Genomic DNA, 19,190 nt, shown 5'->3' on the forward strand with positions numbered 1-19,190 from the left:
ACCTGTCCTCTTAGATGTCCCTGTGAGTTTACACACAGGAAGAGAGAGGTTCTTACTCCTTGAATGATCGTCTTTCCTGGACTCAGTGATCGCAGCTCCAGAACACCTACAACACACCAAGGCAGCATAAGTGCATAGATTTTTGCATTTTATTAAATTGAAACAGAAAGAATTTGGACAGCTTCTATACTTTTAATCTACACTGTGATGTTGAGGATCAGATGGATAAATAGCATAATGTTCAAGATAAGGAATTAAAAATAATGATTGCCTACATCGATAGGTATGTGTTCATGTGTTGGCTTGTTTACAAACTAATACTACACAAATACAATGTATGGTAACGTGACTTCTTACTATTTATTATAATGCCACTATAATTATTAACAACACAGCTCAATTCAGTTCAAGTCAATTACAACCTCTGATATCTCATAAATGAATGACAGACAATGCCAATGAGTGACAGAGCTGTATTATAACCTGCTATAAAAGAATTGACTGACCCTAAACAAGCTTCTTTATTGGTTTGACTGACTGGAATCTCTCTCAGAGCCACTGGAAAACAAACAACCAGTAATTGCAGCACTATTAATAGTGTTTCCCTGTGTGTTTTCCCTGTGTGCCAGTGGACAGGAATTGGTTATCATGTCCCATAATTCTTGCCTGTTTGTAGGACAATTCTAGTCAGACATCACCAGTCAAAATAATTACCAAAAACAGCACTGTAGATGTGGATTTTAATTTCTGTATTTTTTGCACTATAAGGCGCATTTAAAATCCTTTAATTTTCCAAAAAATCGTCAGTGTGCCTTATAATCAGGTGCACCTTATCTATAAATTCTATCGGTCAGGTTGTAAGGACAAGTTTAAAGCCACTCTGCTGAAGTACAGCTTTATAGTTAGAAGTTATAGAAGTTTCAGTTTAGTTTTCCAGCCCCGGTGCTGGAGTAGCATTAGCATTAGCTGCTAACTGCTCTAGCTCTTTTGTCGTTCAGAGGTGAGTATATCAGACTGTAGTCTGCGTGTTTACCATATTAAAACAAGCTACATGAGACGAACCACTGGCTCATATCGCCCTGGCTTACCGGAGCACTCAGGGTTCCTTAGTCTAGCACTGTCGGGCTAGCAGTTAGCCGCTAATGCGCTAAATTTGGAAATCTAAGCTTATTGTAAATAAACGGAAGCACTTTACTCACCCAAATAAACAGTTTTCAGGAGAAAAATCTGTGAAAATTAACATTTAGCACTTGTTTGACTTTAAACAAAACAGTATTTTTTATTACAGTTTTGTTAATTTAGCTTAGCTTTACTTAACTTAGTTAGCAACCCCCACCACCACCTTGCAGCGGTGAGACCTGCTGACTTAGAAGTTGCTTAGAGACTGTCTCTTAAAATGCACCTTATAATCCAGTGCGCCTTATGTATGAAAATAGACCAGAAACTAGACTTTTATTGATAGTGCACCTTATAATCAGGTGTGACACTGTGAAACAAGGAATGCTAAATACCCACACCAACCTTCGGAAATAGATTGTTTATCCATCTGGCACAAACTACCATGCTTAACTGGAACGCTAATAATTCACATCACCCTGCCATGAGCACGCTGGCCAGTGTTCAGCCTTAATACACCTTACAATGTTCCCAAACCATTCTCTGAAGCTTTATGGTCACTTAACACATTGCTATCCCATGACATTTGGCATGTTTAAATTAGTAAAATAAATAATTGCTATATAAATACAGATGTGGGAATGTCTGTGCATGTGCAGTGTGATGAAGTTACTCACAGTTAGAGCTTGGATCAGGAGAGGCTTGCACAGAGCCATCAGCATCAATTTCCATGAAAAGACCTTGCCTCCTGTTTCCTGCAACACAATGAATATTATAGTACGTAATGATTTAGAGGTTTTATTACAGCAGAGTTTTATAAACCCTTCATCAAACAGAAGGAGTTTTCTCTCAACTGAAACTGAAATATAAACGGCTGGCTTTCCCAGGAACATATTATCTCAAAGATTATATTTATATGGTAAAGCAAGCATCACAATGAGCACTCTCTCTACCAGTTACAACTTTATGGGAATCTAGGTCTGGTTTGTTTGCTGGAAATATCACCTCATAATGAATTATTGCTTTGCAAATTAAATTGCTACCACAGCACAGTAGACCGAAAGTACAATAACTGACAGCTTACAGTATAAACTTGGCAGGTTAAGCTATCGAGGTACATTCATTTAGTTTTATCACGTACAGCTCTGGAAAAAAAAAATCAGGAGTGGCATAAAGTTATCCAAAACAGTGTGTAAGACTGATGGAGGAGAACATGCCAAGATGCATGAAGACTGTAATTAAAAAACAGGGTTATTCCACCAAATATTGATTTCTGAACTCTTAACACTTTATGAATATCTGCATCTTTTTTATTTCAGCCATTTCTTATTTTCTGCAAATAAAAGCTCTAAATTACAATATTTTTATTTGAAATTTGGGAGAAATGTTGTCCGTAGTTTATAGAATAAAACATGTTCAACATTTTACTCAAACATATACCTATTAATAGCAAAATCAGAGGAACTGATTCAGAAACTGAAGTGGTATCTTCATTTTTTTCCAGAGCTGTATACTAAAAACTATACAATAATATTGACAACTGCTCATTAGTCTTTTTTTCTGAAAGCGAGGGTATTGAGAAATGCCTTGTACTAGATTTTGGACCATTGCTGTTAGGATTTGGTTGTATCTAGCAACAAGGGTGTTGGATGATCACCACCTCAGCTTATCCCTGACTTCCCAACTCATCCGAAACGTACTGAATTGAGCATGAGCACCATCATTCTACAGAACACAGAGCTCTACTGCTGCACAGCTCAATGCTGAGGAGCTTCATACCCACTAAGAAGAACTAAGGTCCCTACAAGATTTATGGAGAACCACTATGGCAGTGTTTTTGAACACTGTCCAGTACTTTTGGTGATTTCACTGTTCTAACACATCTATTACACCTAGCAATGGTGGCTGCTCATTGGTTAGAGCTTTCCCTTCCACTCTACTTGGGAAGGGTCAAATTCTGTTAAATTCAACATTCTGCATCTAGCCAAGTGTAGTTAAATTGTTTAGATGTGTTATTTCTCCACCCATGTTATCAAAGATACTAGAGAATATAAAGCCTCCCAGTATTGAGTGGTGAAGCAGTGGATCTGTGTTCACAGGGATGATGGTGCTCCATCCAAAACTTTTTGGCTGAACTGGGGTTGCAGTTTGAGATGATTTGAGGTGATGATCATCCAACACTCTGACCACTAACCCTCTTGTCACTGAATGCAACAAATTAACTTACCTCACAGCAATGCTCCCCAATCTAGTATAATTTTTTCCCTGGACAACAGAAGCAGGATAAACTGTGTATCTGTCATCAGTGCAAACACATGTGGCCCATCTGTCACATTCAGAGACAAAATCAGGAAAAAATAGGAAATAGGAGTTTTACCTGTATAGAGCAGACGTTCTCTGACCAGGCCTGAGAAGGGTGCCATCACACTGTCAATGGGCACACAGTCGCTGAGATGGAGAAAGAGAAGTAGGAGGAGGAGCCAAACAAAGGAGGAGGAGGAGCTTGCCAGCATCTTGGATGGATGAAAGGATGGACGGATGAACAAAACACTCAGAAATAACAAAACAGATCAAAAAGCTTACGTAATTGACTAAACTAATAATTCCTAATGGAGTTTCAGGGCTGCAAACTGTGCTCCGTACCTAAGAGAGATGAGAAAAATATACTCTAAAATCTGCTTCACAGTCTGCTGCTGGATAGGACACTGACATGACTTTTATACTGTCAGCGTGAGTCACAGCCGTGAGGAAGACAGATAAAGATATTCATTGGAAATTTACAGGAACAAGGCTGAGGACTGGCAAACAAGGAATTGCCTTCTGAGTGTTAAGGGTTGTGGCATGTCCAGAACCTTCATGGCTGTTTAACAAATTACTTCAGAGGAAAGTTCGGTCAACTTTATATTAAGTTTAAGGTTAGTAGGTTGGAGGAAACTGGGATTAAATAAGAAAGATTACAAATAAGGACTAAATCTGGCAAATAAACAACCTATAGATGGTAGTAAATAAGCAAGTTGTTTTTAGCTGTAAGGTTAGCTGGTACACAGGTCTACACATCAGTTCCTCATTTCCAAAGATTATTCATGGTAATCACTAAATATTCTGTAGTAGTTCCTTAAAAAACTTTAAAATTAGAGTAGTAGATATGTATTTGTTGTCCTAGTAATCATTAGTTGTAAGACATATAAATTAGAATTAATACCAAGCCTAATTTTAACCCCTATAAGTTAGGATTAATACCAAGCCTTGATTTGTAGATATGTATGTGTTCTTCTATTAATCATTAATTATTTACATAGTTGCATCAAAATATAGTTCAAACATTTGATAAGTAATAATAATTATTATAATGTAAATAGTGTATATATGTACCTCAGTACTACAGTACTCCACTGCACATCCTTCTATTTACATTCGTATTGCCTATTTTATACTTTACTTTACTACTTTTTTTATATCAATATAGGACATTTAAAATTTATAATCAAAACAAAAAATTGTATGGTGTTTTTTTTGTCACAAAGCGGGTTTACATTAATCTATAATTGTCAATTTAAGGTAATTATTTCATCTTGCATCAAAAAAATGTATGCGAACTGTATACAATATAGACTAAAAGTTTAAATAGAGCTTTTTCAACACTTGTTTCAAGGCTTTTGTGCCTCAGAGGATCTAGAAGCTTGCAAGTACTGAGGGGATTTACACTAAACTCTGTCTTTCTTCATCACACCATCCCAAATCTGGGGACATGATGCTGAGTCTGACCTCCATGGGGCACCCACCCTCTCCTCGTTCAGCATCTTAAGCTTTTCTCTGTCCCTTTCTCTGACGTTCAGGATGTCCAATCTATCGTCAGTCACCCAGCCTCCCCTTCGACCCCCACCCTCATCCCACCACTGAGAATGAGGGGATTGACGTCTTTATGGCCATCTGCCGCACTCTACCTCCTCTTCATCCCTCACTCTGCCTCTCCTTCAGTTCTCTCTCACCCACTCTCACTCTCATTCTCTTCTTTGAGCGGATTAAGTGTGTCGATGTCTCATCATTGTGAAAGCGTAATATTCTGTGTGTGTGTCAGCTGGTCGTCTGTTGCAATATCTGAGTGCAGCAATTTCTTAGTGCGCAAGTTATTATAGGTCTTAAAATATCTCAGGCTAAAACCGCCTCCCCCCCAAAAAAAAAGAAGTGATAGTGTCCGTCATATATGAAATTATATATGTATATTATGTACATGACCTGCCACATGTTATGAGAAAGGTATTAGCATTGTGTTCCATGACTTTTTCCATGTCTCAATAAAGCAAAAGGACACTGTACTGGCCTGTGGGATATGCATGTGAGGCCTAATACATGCAATTATAGCAAGACACCAGTGGCAATCATTACCACCCTCTGCCTTGTCCACTTTGGGTGATAATGTCTTGTATGGAATATCCCTAGTAAACATGTTGCACTAAGGATTGACGATGCTACATATATTTTATTTTCAGACTGTATTTAGATGATCCTATAGTCCTATATCATCCTATTCTGCATTTCTACATGAGGAATTTTGAATATCAAACTTCGCTTTAGTAAATTCTTGTTGCTCTAAACTTACATGTTTTTTTTTTCAGAAAACGAACAAAATATTTATTGTGTTAAAACAAAAACACAGACACATACAAAAGAAGGTGACGTGCACATAAAGAGTAACTGAAATAATTATCTAAGATTTTATTACACGCAGAATACACTTCAGCTGGCTGTACCTGCTGAACAGGACAAGGAAATGGCAGACAGAAGGCATTTCAGAGAGAGAGAAAGAGAGAGAAAGAAAGACAGAAAGAAAGACAAGTCAGAGTAGACGCATCATACAACAAGAGCTCATAAAGACAAAACAGCAGTAAAATTTGAAAATATACATAGATATACAAGAAAACAACAACTAATGGCCCATTGTGGCATACATCACACAACAAATGTAAAAGAAAACAAATAATGTTGACACCAGTGACCTTAACAGTGCCGTAAAACTACTTTTACAGAATCCAAAAGTGCAGTTTATTATAAACAAATCAAAATATCAGATGATTACAGTATATAGTGCCTTGCTTAAAGGTTGAGCTAACAAGGAAATGTGACGACTTAAGCTGTTGGGCATGAGGGCAAAGCCAGTTGCCATTACAACAATCTTGTATTTTAAATTATCTTCCTGTCTACAAATCGACAAGATCTTTACTGAAAAAAAAATAACACACTACTGAGATACTGGGATAATCCAAACTTCTTAATGGTGTGAATAGGCAAAGGATTGTGAAATAGGGATGTACATGATGAAAAAGGGTAGGAAAGGATAGAGGAAAAATTTGCAGCTTTGTTGTGACAGACCCCACGTTTAAACACAGTGCTTCATAAAACCATAAGAAAGACGATAAGAACCAGGAATAACAGAGGAGTAAATGGCTCAGCATAGAAAATAAACTATCCTATATAACTGTCATAAACACTTGATAACAATCCTAGGATTGCCCCATCAATAAACCAGAGTCAGTATGTCAGTATGTTGCTTGGAAATGAGCTTCAGACGGTAACACTTTATAATACTGTTCCATAGTTAATAGGTAACTAAGCAGTAACTAATTAATAGTGCTGCATTAACACCTAAATATTTTCTATTAACTACCAGGGAGTACTAAATAATTACTCAGTAGATAGTACTGAACTAATGATTATAGTAGTTCACTATTAACTCCACAATAATTACTGAGACTTACATATCTCCCAGAGAACTACTTACTAATTATGTCTCCTTTATAATAACTATTCATTAATTACTGCTCAAATCAACATTAACTACTGAAAACCCTTACATGCCACCTGGGGAACTATAGATCTAAATCAGTCTACACAAACAATTATTCTATCAGTGGTGATATTAAAGGCATATTTGAGTGACACCATTTGTAGTAGTAGTAACCTTAATTACCTTATTATCATCATTATCTTCCAAATATTAGCAACATATAGTAAAATACTACAGTGTGTCGTAATCTGCTTAAACCCCATTTTTGAAAGAAAACAAAAACTTAATAACGTAATATTATTACATAGTAGACATTATTTATGTTCTCCAGAAGACTCTAAGACTGACTGTACTCAATTTTGTTTTAATGGTCACGGCTTTAATTTTCAGCTCCAACCTTATAAACGTTCATCTTGCAGTCTCACAGACTTGCCCATTATTAGGGTAATTACGGTAATTCCACAGCGCCGGACCGCTAGCCTCTATCAGTGTGTTTGTCTGCTGCTGCAGGTTATTCTATCAGTGGTGATATTAAAGTCAGTGACATCACTTATCATATATTAACCTTACTTACCTTAGTATGCTCAATATCTTCTAAATGTTAGACACACTGAAATGTGCAGTAGTCTGCTTAACCCCCATTTTGTAATGTTCTGTCAGTGTGTTACAGGTGTTTATTCTAAACCTGTGCTCCACTTCAGTCCTCCTGGAGATGTGCTCAGTAGAAGTGATGGCTCACATACAGCTTTACTCTAGGCTGTGTCCTACATCCTTATTCTGGGGGAAATCATGTTTAAATGAATAAATATTTGTGTTAGATAACGAACTAGGCATCCCTGTGTTCTTCATAGATAATTAATAAGGGGTCCCTGTCTTCTTTTTTCAGAAGTTAACAGCAGCACATGGTAACCCATTACTAATGACTGAGGAGTTACTGTGTTCTTCTTTAGGAGTTACTGTAGATCATACCACAGTATTATAAAGTGAGAAACATGGTAACTAATTACTGAGGAGTTACTGTGTTCTTCTTTAGGAGTTACTGCAAATCATGTCACAGTATTATAAAGTGAGAAACATGGTAACTAATTACTAATTACTGAGGAGTTACTGTGTTCTTCTTTAGGAGTTACTGCAGATCATGTCACAGTATTATAAAGTGAGAAACATGGTAACTAATTACTAATGACTGAGGAGTTACTGTGTTCTTCTTTAGGAGTTACTGCAGATCATACCACAGTATTATAAAGTGAGAAACATGGTAACTAATTACTAATTACTGAGGAGTTACTGTGTTCTTCTTTAGGAGTTACTGCAAATCATACCACAGTATTATAAAGTGAGAAACATGGTAACTAATTACTAATGACTGAGGAGTTACTGTGTTCTTCTTTAGGAGTTACTGCAGATCATGTCACAGTATTATAAAGGGAAATATACATTAATAATAATAATAATAATAATAATAATAATAATAATAATAATAATAATAATAATAATAACATACATTTAACCTAGCTAACTTACACACACACATTTAACCTAGTTAACTAACACACACATTTAAACTAGCTAACACAATTAACCTAGCTAACACACACATTTCCCCTAGCTAACTAACACACACGCATTTAAACTAGCTAACACAATTAACCTAGCTAACACACACACATTTCCCCTAGCTAACTTAGCTTGCTAACTAACACACATTTAACCTAGCTAACACACACGCATTTAACTTGCTAACACACATATAACCTAGCTAACTAACCCACACATAAAAGTTAGCTAGCAAACGAACACACATAACCTAGCTAACTAACACACATTTAAACTAGCTAACTAACACACACATAACCTAGCTAACTAACACACATTTAAACTAGCTAACTAACACACACATAACCTAGCTAACTAACACACACATAACCTAGCTAACTTAGCCAGTTAACTAACACACACATAACCTAGTTAACTTAGCCAGTTAACTAACACACACATAACCTAGTTAACTTAGCCAGTTAACTAACACACACATAACCTAGTTAACTTAGGCAGTTAACTAACACACACATAACCTAGCTAACTAACACACATTTAAACTAGCTAACTAACACACACATAACCTAGTTAACTTAGCCAGTTAACTAACACACACATAACCTAGCTAACTTAGCCAGTTAACTAACACACACATAACCTAGTTAACTTAGGCAGTTAACTAACACACACATAACCTAGTTAACTTAGCCAGTTAACTAACACACACATAACCTAGCTAACTTAGCCAGTTAACTAACACACACATAACCTAGTTAACTTAGGCAGTTAACTAACACACACATAACCTAGCTAACTAACACACATTTAAACTAGCTAACTAACACACATATAACCTAGTTAACTAACACACACATAACCTAGTTAACTAACACACACATAACCTAGCTAACTAACACACATTTAAACTAGCTAACTAACACACACATAACCTAGTTAACTAACACACACATAACCTAGCTAACTAACACACACATAACCTAGCTAACTTAGCCAGTTAACTAACACACACATAACCTAGCTAACTTAGCTAACTAACACACATCCTAAAGCTGGTTAACAACCCACAAAGAGTCCTCATCTGATCCGGGGGTAAAATAAGCTGGAAAATATCTCAATATCTTGATTACTAGTTTATTTTCAATCAAATACAGAAATATGAAAGCAGCAGAGTCTCTCTTAATCCTCCTCCTCCAGCAGCAGCAGCGCACAGCAGAGAATTTACACGACGGACCTAGAGAGCTGCGTCCGCTGTGAAATTACCGTAATAATGCGCAGAAAAATAAATCTCTGTGAGACTGCAAACGCTGAAGATACACTTTTATAAGGCTGATACCTAGTATTAAAGCAATGATTGTTACATTATTACAGTCTTACAGTCATTCTTAGAGTCTTAGATGCCTTCTGGAGAACTTTCATCAATGTCTTCTATGCAATAATATTACGTTATAATGTTGTTTTTTTTCTTCCAAAAATTGATGGTTAAGCAGAGTAATACACACTGTAGTATTTTACTATATGTTGCTAATATTTGGAAGGAACTGAGGATAATAAGGTAATTAAGGTTACTACTACTACAAATTGTTTCACTTGCTTAATTCAAATATGCCTTCAATTAATATGCATTTAATTCAAATATGTCTGATTTAGATCTATAGTTCCCCAGGTGGGATGTAAGGGTTTTCAATAATTAATGTTGATTTAAGCAGTAATTAATGAATAGTTATTATAAAGGAGACATTATTAGTAAGTAGTTCTCTGGGAGATATGTAAGTCTCAGTAATTATTGTGGAGTTAATAGTGAACTACTATAATCATTAGTTCAGTACTATCTACTGAGTAATTATTCAGTACTCCCTGCTAGTTAATAGAAAATATTTAGGTGTTAATGAAGCACTATTAATTAGTTACTGCTTAGTTCCTGCTTAGTTACCTATTAACTATGGAACAGTATTATAAAGTGTTACCCTTCAGACTTGTTTAGGGCATAACTGTGGCAACACATACTGCATTATTACACGCAAATGCAACTGATAACGCTTGGCCATGTGCATTCTTATACTTCTGTGGTGGTTAAAACATGCAGAACTCAAGAGGCCTATTAAGAGTATACTGCTCTCATCGTTGCACTGGAACGCACGTACGTGTGTTTAGTATGGTTTTGGCCTCAAAGGAACTGTTCAGCAAAAAAACGAATTCACGAAAATTCTATCCTTTCCTCAAGAATGTTCACAAACACATTCCTGTGTGTGTATAAAAAGCATTACAACGCCTATTAAAATGTGTAAATGTCTATTATATACTTTGTTCGATACTTTATTTATATGCAAATCAAACACACATCAGCCACAACATTAAAACCAGCTTCATGTATACGGCCATAAAATTATAATCACCTTGTTTTTGCTTTTCTTGTAGCTGGTATAAAGTGTGGCACACTCTTGCCTAACCATTACCATATCAACATTAATTGTAGATTTTTATATTAATCATTTACTTAATTTAAATATCTATGCCTTTTTAAAATATTATGAAAAAGCTTGGATTCATTATGGATCACTTGGATCATTACAGATCCTTTACTTTAAAAGTACCAAGTAGTCATGCAGTGAGGAAAAAACAATCCTAAATGTGTTGATAATCGTTTAATAATCGCATCACAGACCTTTGAATTATAATCAAATCAAATTGTAGGGTGCCTAAAGATTCTTACCCCTAATATAAATATAAAAATTAGAGACCACTTCAGTTTCTGAATTTTCTGAACAGTTTCTCTGATTTTGCTATTTATAGATATATGTTTCCGTAAAATAAACATTGTTGTTTTATTCTGTAAACTACAGACAACATTTTTCCCAAATTCCAAATAAAAATATTGTCATTTAGAGCATTTATTTGAGAAAATGAGAAATGTCAGAAATAACAAAAAAGATGTAGAGCAGTTCAGCTTGGTTTGATGGTTTGTGATCATCAATCACACAAAAAAATTGGTAAAATCAAAGAAACTCATCATTTTAAAGTGTTCTCTTATTATTATTTTTTCAAGAGCTGTATATATATATATATATATATATATATATATATATATATATATATACCTGGATCAAAACCATAGCACACATCTAAGTTATGTCAGTGTGTCAAGATACATGGTTTTAGCACAGAAAACATTCTCCTGTTTTACCAGTTTTTAGTTTAGTTTATTTGTTTTCAGGGCTTTGTTTAAAAAAGGATTATCAGATTGTCAGACAGTGCTTATTATATATACTTTGATATTTAAGACATTAAAGATGTCTTAGCTGACTGATTATGTTAAAGGTAAGGAAAAAAAATAATACATTTCTGCCAAACTATTTTCTCTAATTTCTAATTTCTCTTTCAGTCCATTTACCTAAATCAATCAGAGAATCCCTCCTTGATTAAGCAGAACCCCAAATCACTCCTGCTTTTCACCAGACAGTGGGACAGCAGAAGGGAGTGCGGTGAAAGTGTACTAGAGTGAAGTGGGCAGCGAGTGGGACTGACCAGTCCTCATGGGAGGTCACATTGCTGGATGGTGTGACTTCGGTCGTAAGCAGTGTCATCACTTTCTTCCCCGTCGCTCCCCTCATCCATCATCATCCTTTCTTTTTCCTCTTCCTCCTCTGTTTCACTCTCTCTGTCTCTTTCTCGCCCGCGCAGTCTCTCCCTCTCTCTGTCTCGCTCCCTCTCTCGGTTTCTCTCTCTGTAGCCTCGGGGCAGTGTGGGAATCTAAAGACAAGAAGAGAAGATATTGACCAATACAATTTATCAGGATACAGAGCCAGATAAAGGTTTAAACACACTGCACTTTTGAACCTTAAAGCAAATTCTAATAGTGAAGCCAATGCCTGTGTCTGATTTGTTTCCAAAATAAATTTTGTTGCCCAATAAAGCATATAAAGCATATCCCGTCACTAAACAATTTCCTCATGAAACTGTAGCCAAAGCTGAATGTGTTTTGGGTGGAACATGATTCATAAAAAAAAAAAAAACAATCAGCGTGTCATTTGCCATTCCCTTTAAGAGCCAGGTGCACTCTTACTTTGGCAGATTGGTATTTTATCAGCGCTGTGCTTCTGCGTGTCTCAGGGGAGAAAACGGACCTGCGCGTTCACACTGTGAAGGTGCGTGAGCGGGTAATTTGGAAACAATGGAAACAATAATGTTTTTTTATTGTGTTTTCTGTTTATTGGTGATGTAAAATTTGAGTTTGCACTCTGCAGAGTGTCCATGTGTGTGTGTGTAACGAGCGGAGGTGTGCGCGGACCTGCGTTGCCAAGATATGTGTGGATATCTGACTGTAGTCAGGATTCTAATCAGTCAGTGGCGCACCCGTGTTTTCCGTTTAAAAGACTGCAATACGCCTATTGGCGTAGATATATTTATAAGTCCCATTGCTATTTAAAGTGTTTAGGCACAAGGTGTGAAAAACTTTTGGCGGGGTGTAAGATAGCAAGGAACATCACGACGCAGAGCGTGTAAGATTTGGCCCATATGTTATTTGATTTATAATGAAGTGGTACCAGTAACAGGGGTTTACAAAAGCTAGACTTTCAGGTCAGCATCCATTACCTGAGTGTACCTTTACAACTTTCATGTTGTTAGAATTATTATTAAATGTGAAAAGATTTGTTGTGTATTCAAATTATAAACAGAAAATACATACAGAATAAACACATACAGTTATATTTAAAAAGTAGGACATCCCAATAAATATTTCTTATTAAGAAATATGGACAATTTTGATATCCATAGATTCATATGTGATGATTGCATCAACAATGCAAAGGCAACAGACATTTTATTATCATTTATAAAACAAAAAAAAGAATACAAAGATGCCAATTACTACTGAGAAGACAGGCTAGAGATACGTTGGACACACCTCTTCTTATTCAATGTGTTTTCTTTCTTATTATGATTTTTTACATTGTAAAATTATTATTGAATACATAAAAGCTATATAGGAAAACAAAAAGTGTTAAACAAACCAGAATATGTTTTATAATTTAGATTCTTCTAAGTTGACACATTTTGCTTTAAGGACAGATTTGCGTGTTCTTGGTATATTCTCAGTGTCTTCATGAGGTAGAGTCCCCTCAGTGTCTTGAAGCAGTTTCTGGAGGTGCTGAACAATAGCTGCTGCTTTTCCTTCAAACTGTGAAGCTCCAGCTCATCCCAAATCATTTAGGTTTAGGTCAGGAGATTGTGGGAGACAAACACTTTTTTGTATACTACATGATTCCATGTGTCCCTTAATTGGTTTCATGCCTTTAATATTAATCTGAAATGTAGAAAATAAATTAAATAAAAAAAAGGAAGAAAAACATTGAATGAGAAACATGTGTCCATTTTCATTGGCACTGTATACTTCCTGTGCACCAATAGCTGCTATTTTCCAGTGTGGCTATTAATTAAACAAATGGCCTTGATTTCATGTTTTATAAAATCATCTACCAGGGTGGTTGAAGGTTTTACCCACACCTCCATGCAGATTGTTCTCAGCTGTGAATAGTTTAAGAGAGTTCTTTCTGGACAGTGTGCTTCAAATAATCTTACAGCTTCTCAACAGGATTAAGATCCACGCTTTGAACTTCCAGAACTCTTGATTTTTCTCCTTTGTGGGATCTTCTGGAATGTTTTGTTACGGTGTCCACCATAGCTTTAGCTTTAGTTTCTAGACACATGGTCTTTTCCTCACACATGCTCCAGTTGAATAAAGAATTCATAGAGGATTCCATGATGGAGAGCTCGCCAGGCCTTTTGACAGCAACCAATGTTTCTTTATTTCACAATTCCATAAAAGCACGTAGAGTCTCTTTCTGATGGTGGCTGCTGTACTTTAACATCAATAGGCCATTTTAGGATGGGACAGTGACCTGATTGATTTCTATTTGTTCTAAGGTTTTTTAAAAAAATCTTTCCCACACTCTTCTGATGTGGTATAAATAAAACAAAATCCTCTCTTACTGGTTCTAATCATCTGCAGTTGATGTGCTAAACCTGATTCTAATTCCAGTAGGGCTGCCGAACTGTGAGCTTAGGGATCTACCCTCCTACAAAGTTAAGTTATCCTCTTATTTTTGTAATTATTACTATGTAATCCAGATGTCTGCTGGTGTCTCACCTGGTTGTCGATGGACGGCAGGGCACAGTACCCTGGCTCTGTGCGACGCAGGAGGCGGGGGGAGTGAGTGCGGAAGGGCCGCGGGGAGTGGGAGCAGACGGAGCGAGGCGAAGGGGAACGGATAGAGTGAGGCGAGGGAGAGCGAACAGAGCGAGGCGAGTGAGGGATGGAGTGAGTCTGGGACTGGTTCAGGGATGGAGGGTGGTGGTGGTTCAGTTTGGGGGGCCGGGGGGAGCGCGGGGGGAGTTCAGGCGGACATAGAGGGTCAATTAGGTCCATTTCGGTCAGTAAAGGAGGAGGTGGGACAAACTCCTCAGGAATTTCGCCATCAATTTGAGCAAGCTCCGCCCTCGACAGGAAATCCACAATACCTGCCCCGAACGAATCGCCCACAACGTTGATGGAGGTACGCATTCTGTCACTACACACATACACACACACAAGCGACGTTGCTAGAACAGACTGAACATATGGTATTTGGTTTTAACAAAGAGGCATATTTCACTCCTTAAGGCAAAAAACTATGCAAAATAATAAAAGGGTTTTCCAGAAATTAAATACAAACACGTAAATTAATGAACCTGTACGTGTTTGGTAAAGAAGAATTCATATGACTGAAGAAATGCTTGTTTTATTGCTTTGCTTTTGTGTTCAGAGTATCAGCTGTATTCTGACTATTTAGTTACTAAGGGGAATTTATTCAGCAATGGATGTATCAAAATAAGATTTTGTATATTACTGAGAGGTAAGAACACACCTGTAATATTGTAAAAATAATTAACAAATATCACCACAAAAAAAGATAAAAAAGTAAAAAGATAAAAAAAACCTGACAATCATGGCTGAACATTAAGAACAGTAACAAAAGAGTAAAATGTTTTTTTGGTGATTTACTAAACATTTCATTTATTTTAGTAACAACAGCTATTTATAAAATGACGATTCTTTTTAAATCAACTTTAAATCTATGTAAGATGTTATTTTGTAAATGACTATTAAGGATTTTTATTGTTCTAAATATTAATATTATAAATCTTGTAATAATAATTCTCAATATTCTACAGCCTTATTTCATGTTTAACCATTGTGAAGGTTTACGCTGACAGGACAATGCACAATTTATTTACGCATGAAAAAAGATCCCGAGCCTTTTAACAGAAAAGATAACTTCTGAATTGTAGTATATTTGGCTTAAAGAGAATCATCCATGTTTTGATTACGAAATTCTATCAGTTATATTATGAAGCAGCTAGAAGTATTGAGTACAACAGATTTAGAACCCATTGTCTAATTTAATATTGTGCTTATTCACTTCTATACTTACACTACTTTAAAATAGTGAATTTTATAAAAATGGTTTGCAAATCCTGTATGGTTTACTCACTGAAGATGAGTTAATTACACAATCTGCACTTTAACCTAACATGAGTAAAAAGCCAATAAAACTCACATGACTGCATCACCTGCGTACACCCACAAACTAATATCACGAGGGTATCGTTACTTACAGCAGCCAGTCCACAGCGATGAGCAGACTGATATCCTGTGTTGGGAGGCCAACAGCAGTGAGAATTAGCAGCATAGTAACCAGCCCAGCACTGGGGATACTTGCTGCTCCCACACTGGCCAGAGTGGCTGTCATACTGAAGATGTATGATGAGCATAATAATACGTGAAAAATGCAGAGAAACACAATGTGATGGGTAGATATGAGGGGGGCGCAGAAAACAAAAAAGAGAAAAAATAAATATAAAAATAGTAATAGTATAAAAATAGGAATAGTAGTGAAAACATATATACATATTTATAGCATAATAAACTGAAACAAAAAATCCTGTATATTGTCATCTTTATATCACAAAATGAAGATGACATCTTAAATCAATAAAAGAACTTACTTAAACAAATTTTACAGTTTGGATTTTTCTCTCATTAAGTTATCTTTATCAAAAACACAAGAATGGTGTTTTGGGCACCTTATTTATGATATCAGAAAATACAATGCACTTTAGTGTGCTTAAATTGGTACAGACATTTTAATAATGGACTGTTTTTCATTTAAACATTAAATATCACGTTTATTACATGTTTATGTAGCAAAGCATAATGATTACAACAAAAAGCTTTTTTATTATGGCCATTTTTAAAGAGTTTTTACGTCTGAAAGTCCAGACCAAAGTCTAAACTAAGAAAGAAAATTGTAGTAAATCACTGCTTGAGTCACTTGTACTTGTTGTTGATGCTTTTTGTTAAACGACAAAACATTCTTTATTGTTCATGAAACAAAAAAAATTGCAACAATGTTTGTCTTTATGTCTGTCCTGTGTAATTTTGCACAGGATACAGGATAATAACAAAAATGATTGACACTTACAATATGACTATAAAGAGAAGCAACATTTAAGGCTATAAATGTAAATCATCACTTTAAGCATGCATCTTTTGTCCCTAATGTTTTTAGAATTGTTTGTAAGTAGCATTTATCAAAGTCAATTGTAAGTGTGTAAAATTCATTATCTGTTTAAAAGTTATTTTACTGCTTTTGTTATAACATGTTCATTATTTAATTATGAGAGCATTACGCTCACTACTGAAATATATTCATGATTAGAAAAGCTGGAATCTCACAAATTCTAAGTGTTCTTTATATTTTAAAATTGTATTACAAAAAAAAGCTGAAAAAATGTGCTCAGTAATCAGTATTAGGCCTTTGGCCAAAACGTTTCATTTTGGTGCATCTTTAGTTACTAGATAGAAGTCATTAAAAAAAGTAAATCCATTTAGAATGTCTGTTTATAGAAACTTTTCTACAAATTTCTACAAAAGTGAATTTACTAGTTTGGCTAGTGTAACCTAACAGCACATCTTACGTACATTGTAAGGCTGTATAATTTAATTTAATCAGTATTGGCTAGCAGTCAGCATTAAGGTACTCGTATTGAGGGCCAAAATCTTTATCAGAAAATCCCTAATAAATATCTTACATGATATGGGAATGATAAAGATGCTACTTCTAAGAAAGCCTATAAACATGACCAATTAGTTGATGCAGGTCTTTGCTGCTAATAAAGTTGAGTAATGCAATAAAATTTTTAAATCCCAAAGGAATAAATATTTACTTAAGATGTTCACCAGGCAGATCTAATCTTAGAATAGATATGAAGATGGAAAACTTATGACTAAGAATGTATTTGTATTTACAACTCACAAATTTACCTCAGATGTCTTTGGAAGCAAAAAATATTGTGGAAAAACTACATCCACTTAAACCATATAAGGACTGTAATTAATAAATACAAGTGTAATTTATAAACTGAAAATGTAATATTATTCATCCCATTTTAAAAGTTAAAGATTATGGTCAACATTAAAACAAACTATGTAAGTTTTTTACATGTATTAGTTTATTTTGTATTTTGAGCTGTGAAGACTCAATTATAGTGATAAGGACACTTGTGTCACAAGACTGACCTCACAGTGGCAATCTGTCCTCCGTCCAAATCTATGTCATTCATTTGGGCAATAAAAATGGCAGCCACGGCCTCATACAGTGCGGTGCCATCCATGTTGATGGTGGCCCCGATAGGCAGCACAAACCGGGTGACTCTCTTATCAATCTTTAGATTCTCCTCCAGACAGCGAAAGGTGACAGGCAATGTTCCAGCACTAAAAGAAGAAAAAAGTGAATTTAAGAAGAAAGAACAGATGATTTTGATCTTAACAGCAACAACAAGAGTATAGAGACACTAAAGCTGTTTTAATGCAGTCTTAATTTCTGCTCAGTTTGTTTATCTAATTTATTTACAATTGCTTTATTGCTTTTAACAATATACTGTCCCAGAAATAATTGCGAGCAACAATATTATTGTCATTTTAGTGTCAGATTATTTTATGCTGCATATATTAAAACAATAACCAGGGATGCACCAGAACAAAATGAAACAATTGTACAAAACCAAATCTTCATACAGCATTACCAAAATCAAACTTTTGCTCCAAAATAAATAGCACACACTTTTCTCATATTGTCAGATTTCTGTCTAATTAACTACACACTGTTTTGTGTTCTGATTGCTCTGATTTCATATGAAAGTCAGTATCTTATTTGGTCATTAACTCTTCTAGCAGTTTTACCCCTACCTCTCACTTTTCCTCCCCACTTTTTCTCACCCTTCCATTCTCTACCTCACCCTCTCCCCTAATTGCAAATGTGTTTAGTGTGTTAAAGACTTAATAAGAGGCTATACCCTCTGTGTGTAACTTTTAATAATTCCTGACCAATCACATGTGATGCTGACCCTGCGTAATTTAATTTTTCCACAATTATGTCACATTGTTTGCAAAAAACAAACAAACATCGCTACAAGAAGTTTGCTGAGGGCTTAAGATTCAACTTGATTTTCTTCAGAATGTTTGCAAGCAGTTTAAATTCAGTGTGAACCTGTAGGGCTAAGACAGACACTAGGGGTGGACAATATAGAACTAAAATAAAATCACACTGTTACATGGTATTTTTGTAATAATAATATTCTTGTCGATATGAAAAAACATTGAAAATAATATATTAATTTCAAGATTATATTA

The 19,190-nt window shown here is 35.5% G+C and overlaps 2 protein-coding genes across 5 annotated transcripts in view; both read right to left on the reverse strand.

Annotated features, from left to right (window-relative positions):
- The window catches only part of fgf21 (fibroblast growth factor 21), a 16,439-nt gene extending 4,348 nt beyond the window's left edge, over window positions 1-12,091 (reverse strand). For both annotated transcript variants that reach the window (XM_022672159.2, XM_049468007.1), the window contains exons 1-4: window positions 11,984-12,091; window positions 3,494-3,629; window positions 1,794-1,871; window positions 3-106 (exon numbers count right to left, since the gene is read on the reverse strand). In XM_022672159.2, coding sequence (XP_022527880.1) covers window positions 3-106; window positions 1,794-1,871; window positions 3,494-3,629 — 318 coding nt within the window. In that variant the 5' untranslated portion in view covers window positions 11,984-12,091. The remainder of the gene's footprint in view (window positions 1-2; window positions 107-1,793; window positions 1,872-3,493; window positions 3,630-11,983) is intronic.
- Window positions 11,089-19,190, reverse strand: part of slc1a9 (solute carrier family 1 member 9) — a 38,241-nt gene continuing 30,139 nt past the window's right edge. For all 3 annotated transcript variants that reach the window (XM_022672164.2, XM_049468005.1, XM_049468004.1), the window contains 4 exons: window positions 18,078-18,272; window positions 16,115-16,249; window positions 14,607-15,027; window positions 11,089-12,208 (listed from right to left, as the gene is read on the reverse strand). In XM_022672164.2, coding sequence (XP_022527885.2) covers window positions 11,990-12,208; window positions 14,607-15,027; window positions 16,115-16,249; window positions 18,078-18,272 — 970 coding nt within the window. In that variant the 3' untranslated portion in view covers window positions 11,089-11,989. The remainder of the gene's footprint in view (window positions 12,209-14,606; window positions 15,028-16,114; window positions 16,250-18,077; window positions 18,273-19,190) is intronic.

The sequence above is a fragment of the Astyanax mexicanus genome, chromosome 19, assembly GCF_023375975.1.
Source record: "Astyanax mexicanus isolate ESR-SI-001 chromosome 19, AstMex3_surface, whole genome shotgun sequence".
Lineage (NCBI taxonomy): Eukaryota > Metazoa > Chordata > Actinopteri > Characiformes > Acestrorhamphidae > Astyanax > Astyanax mexicanus.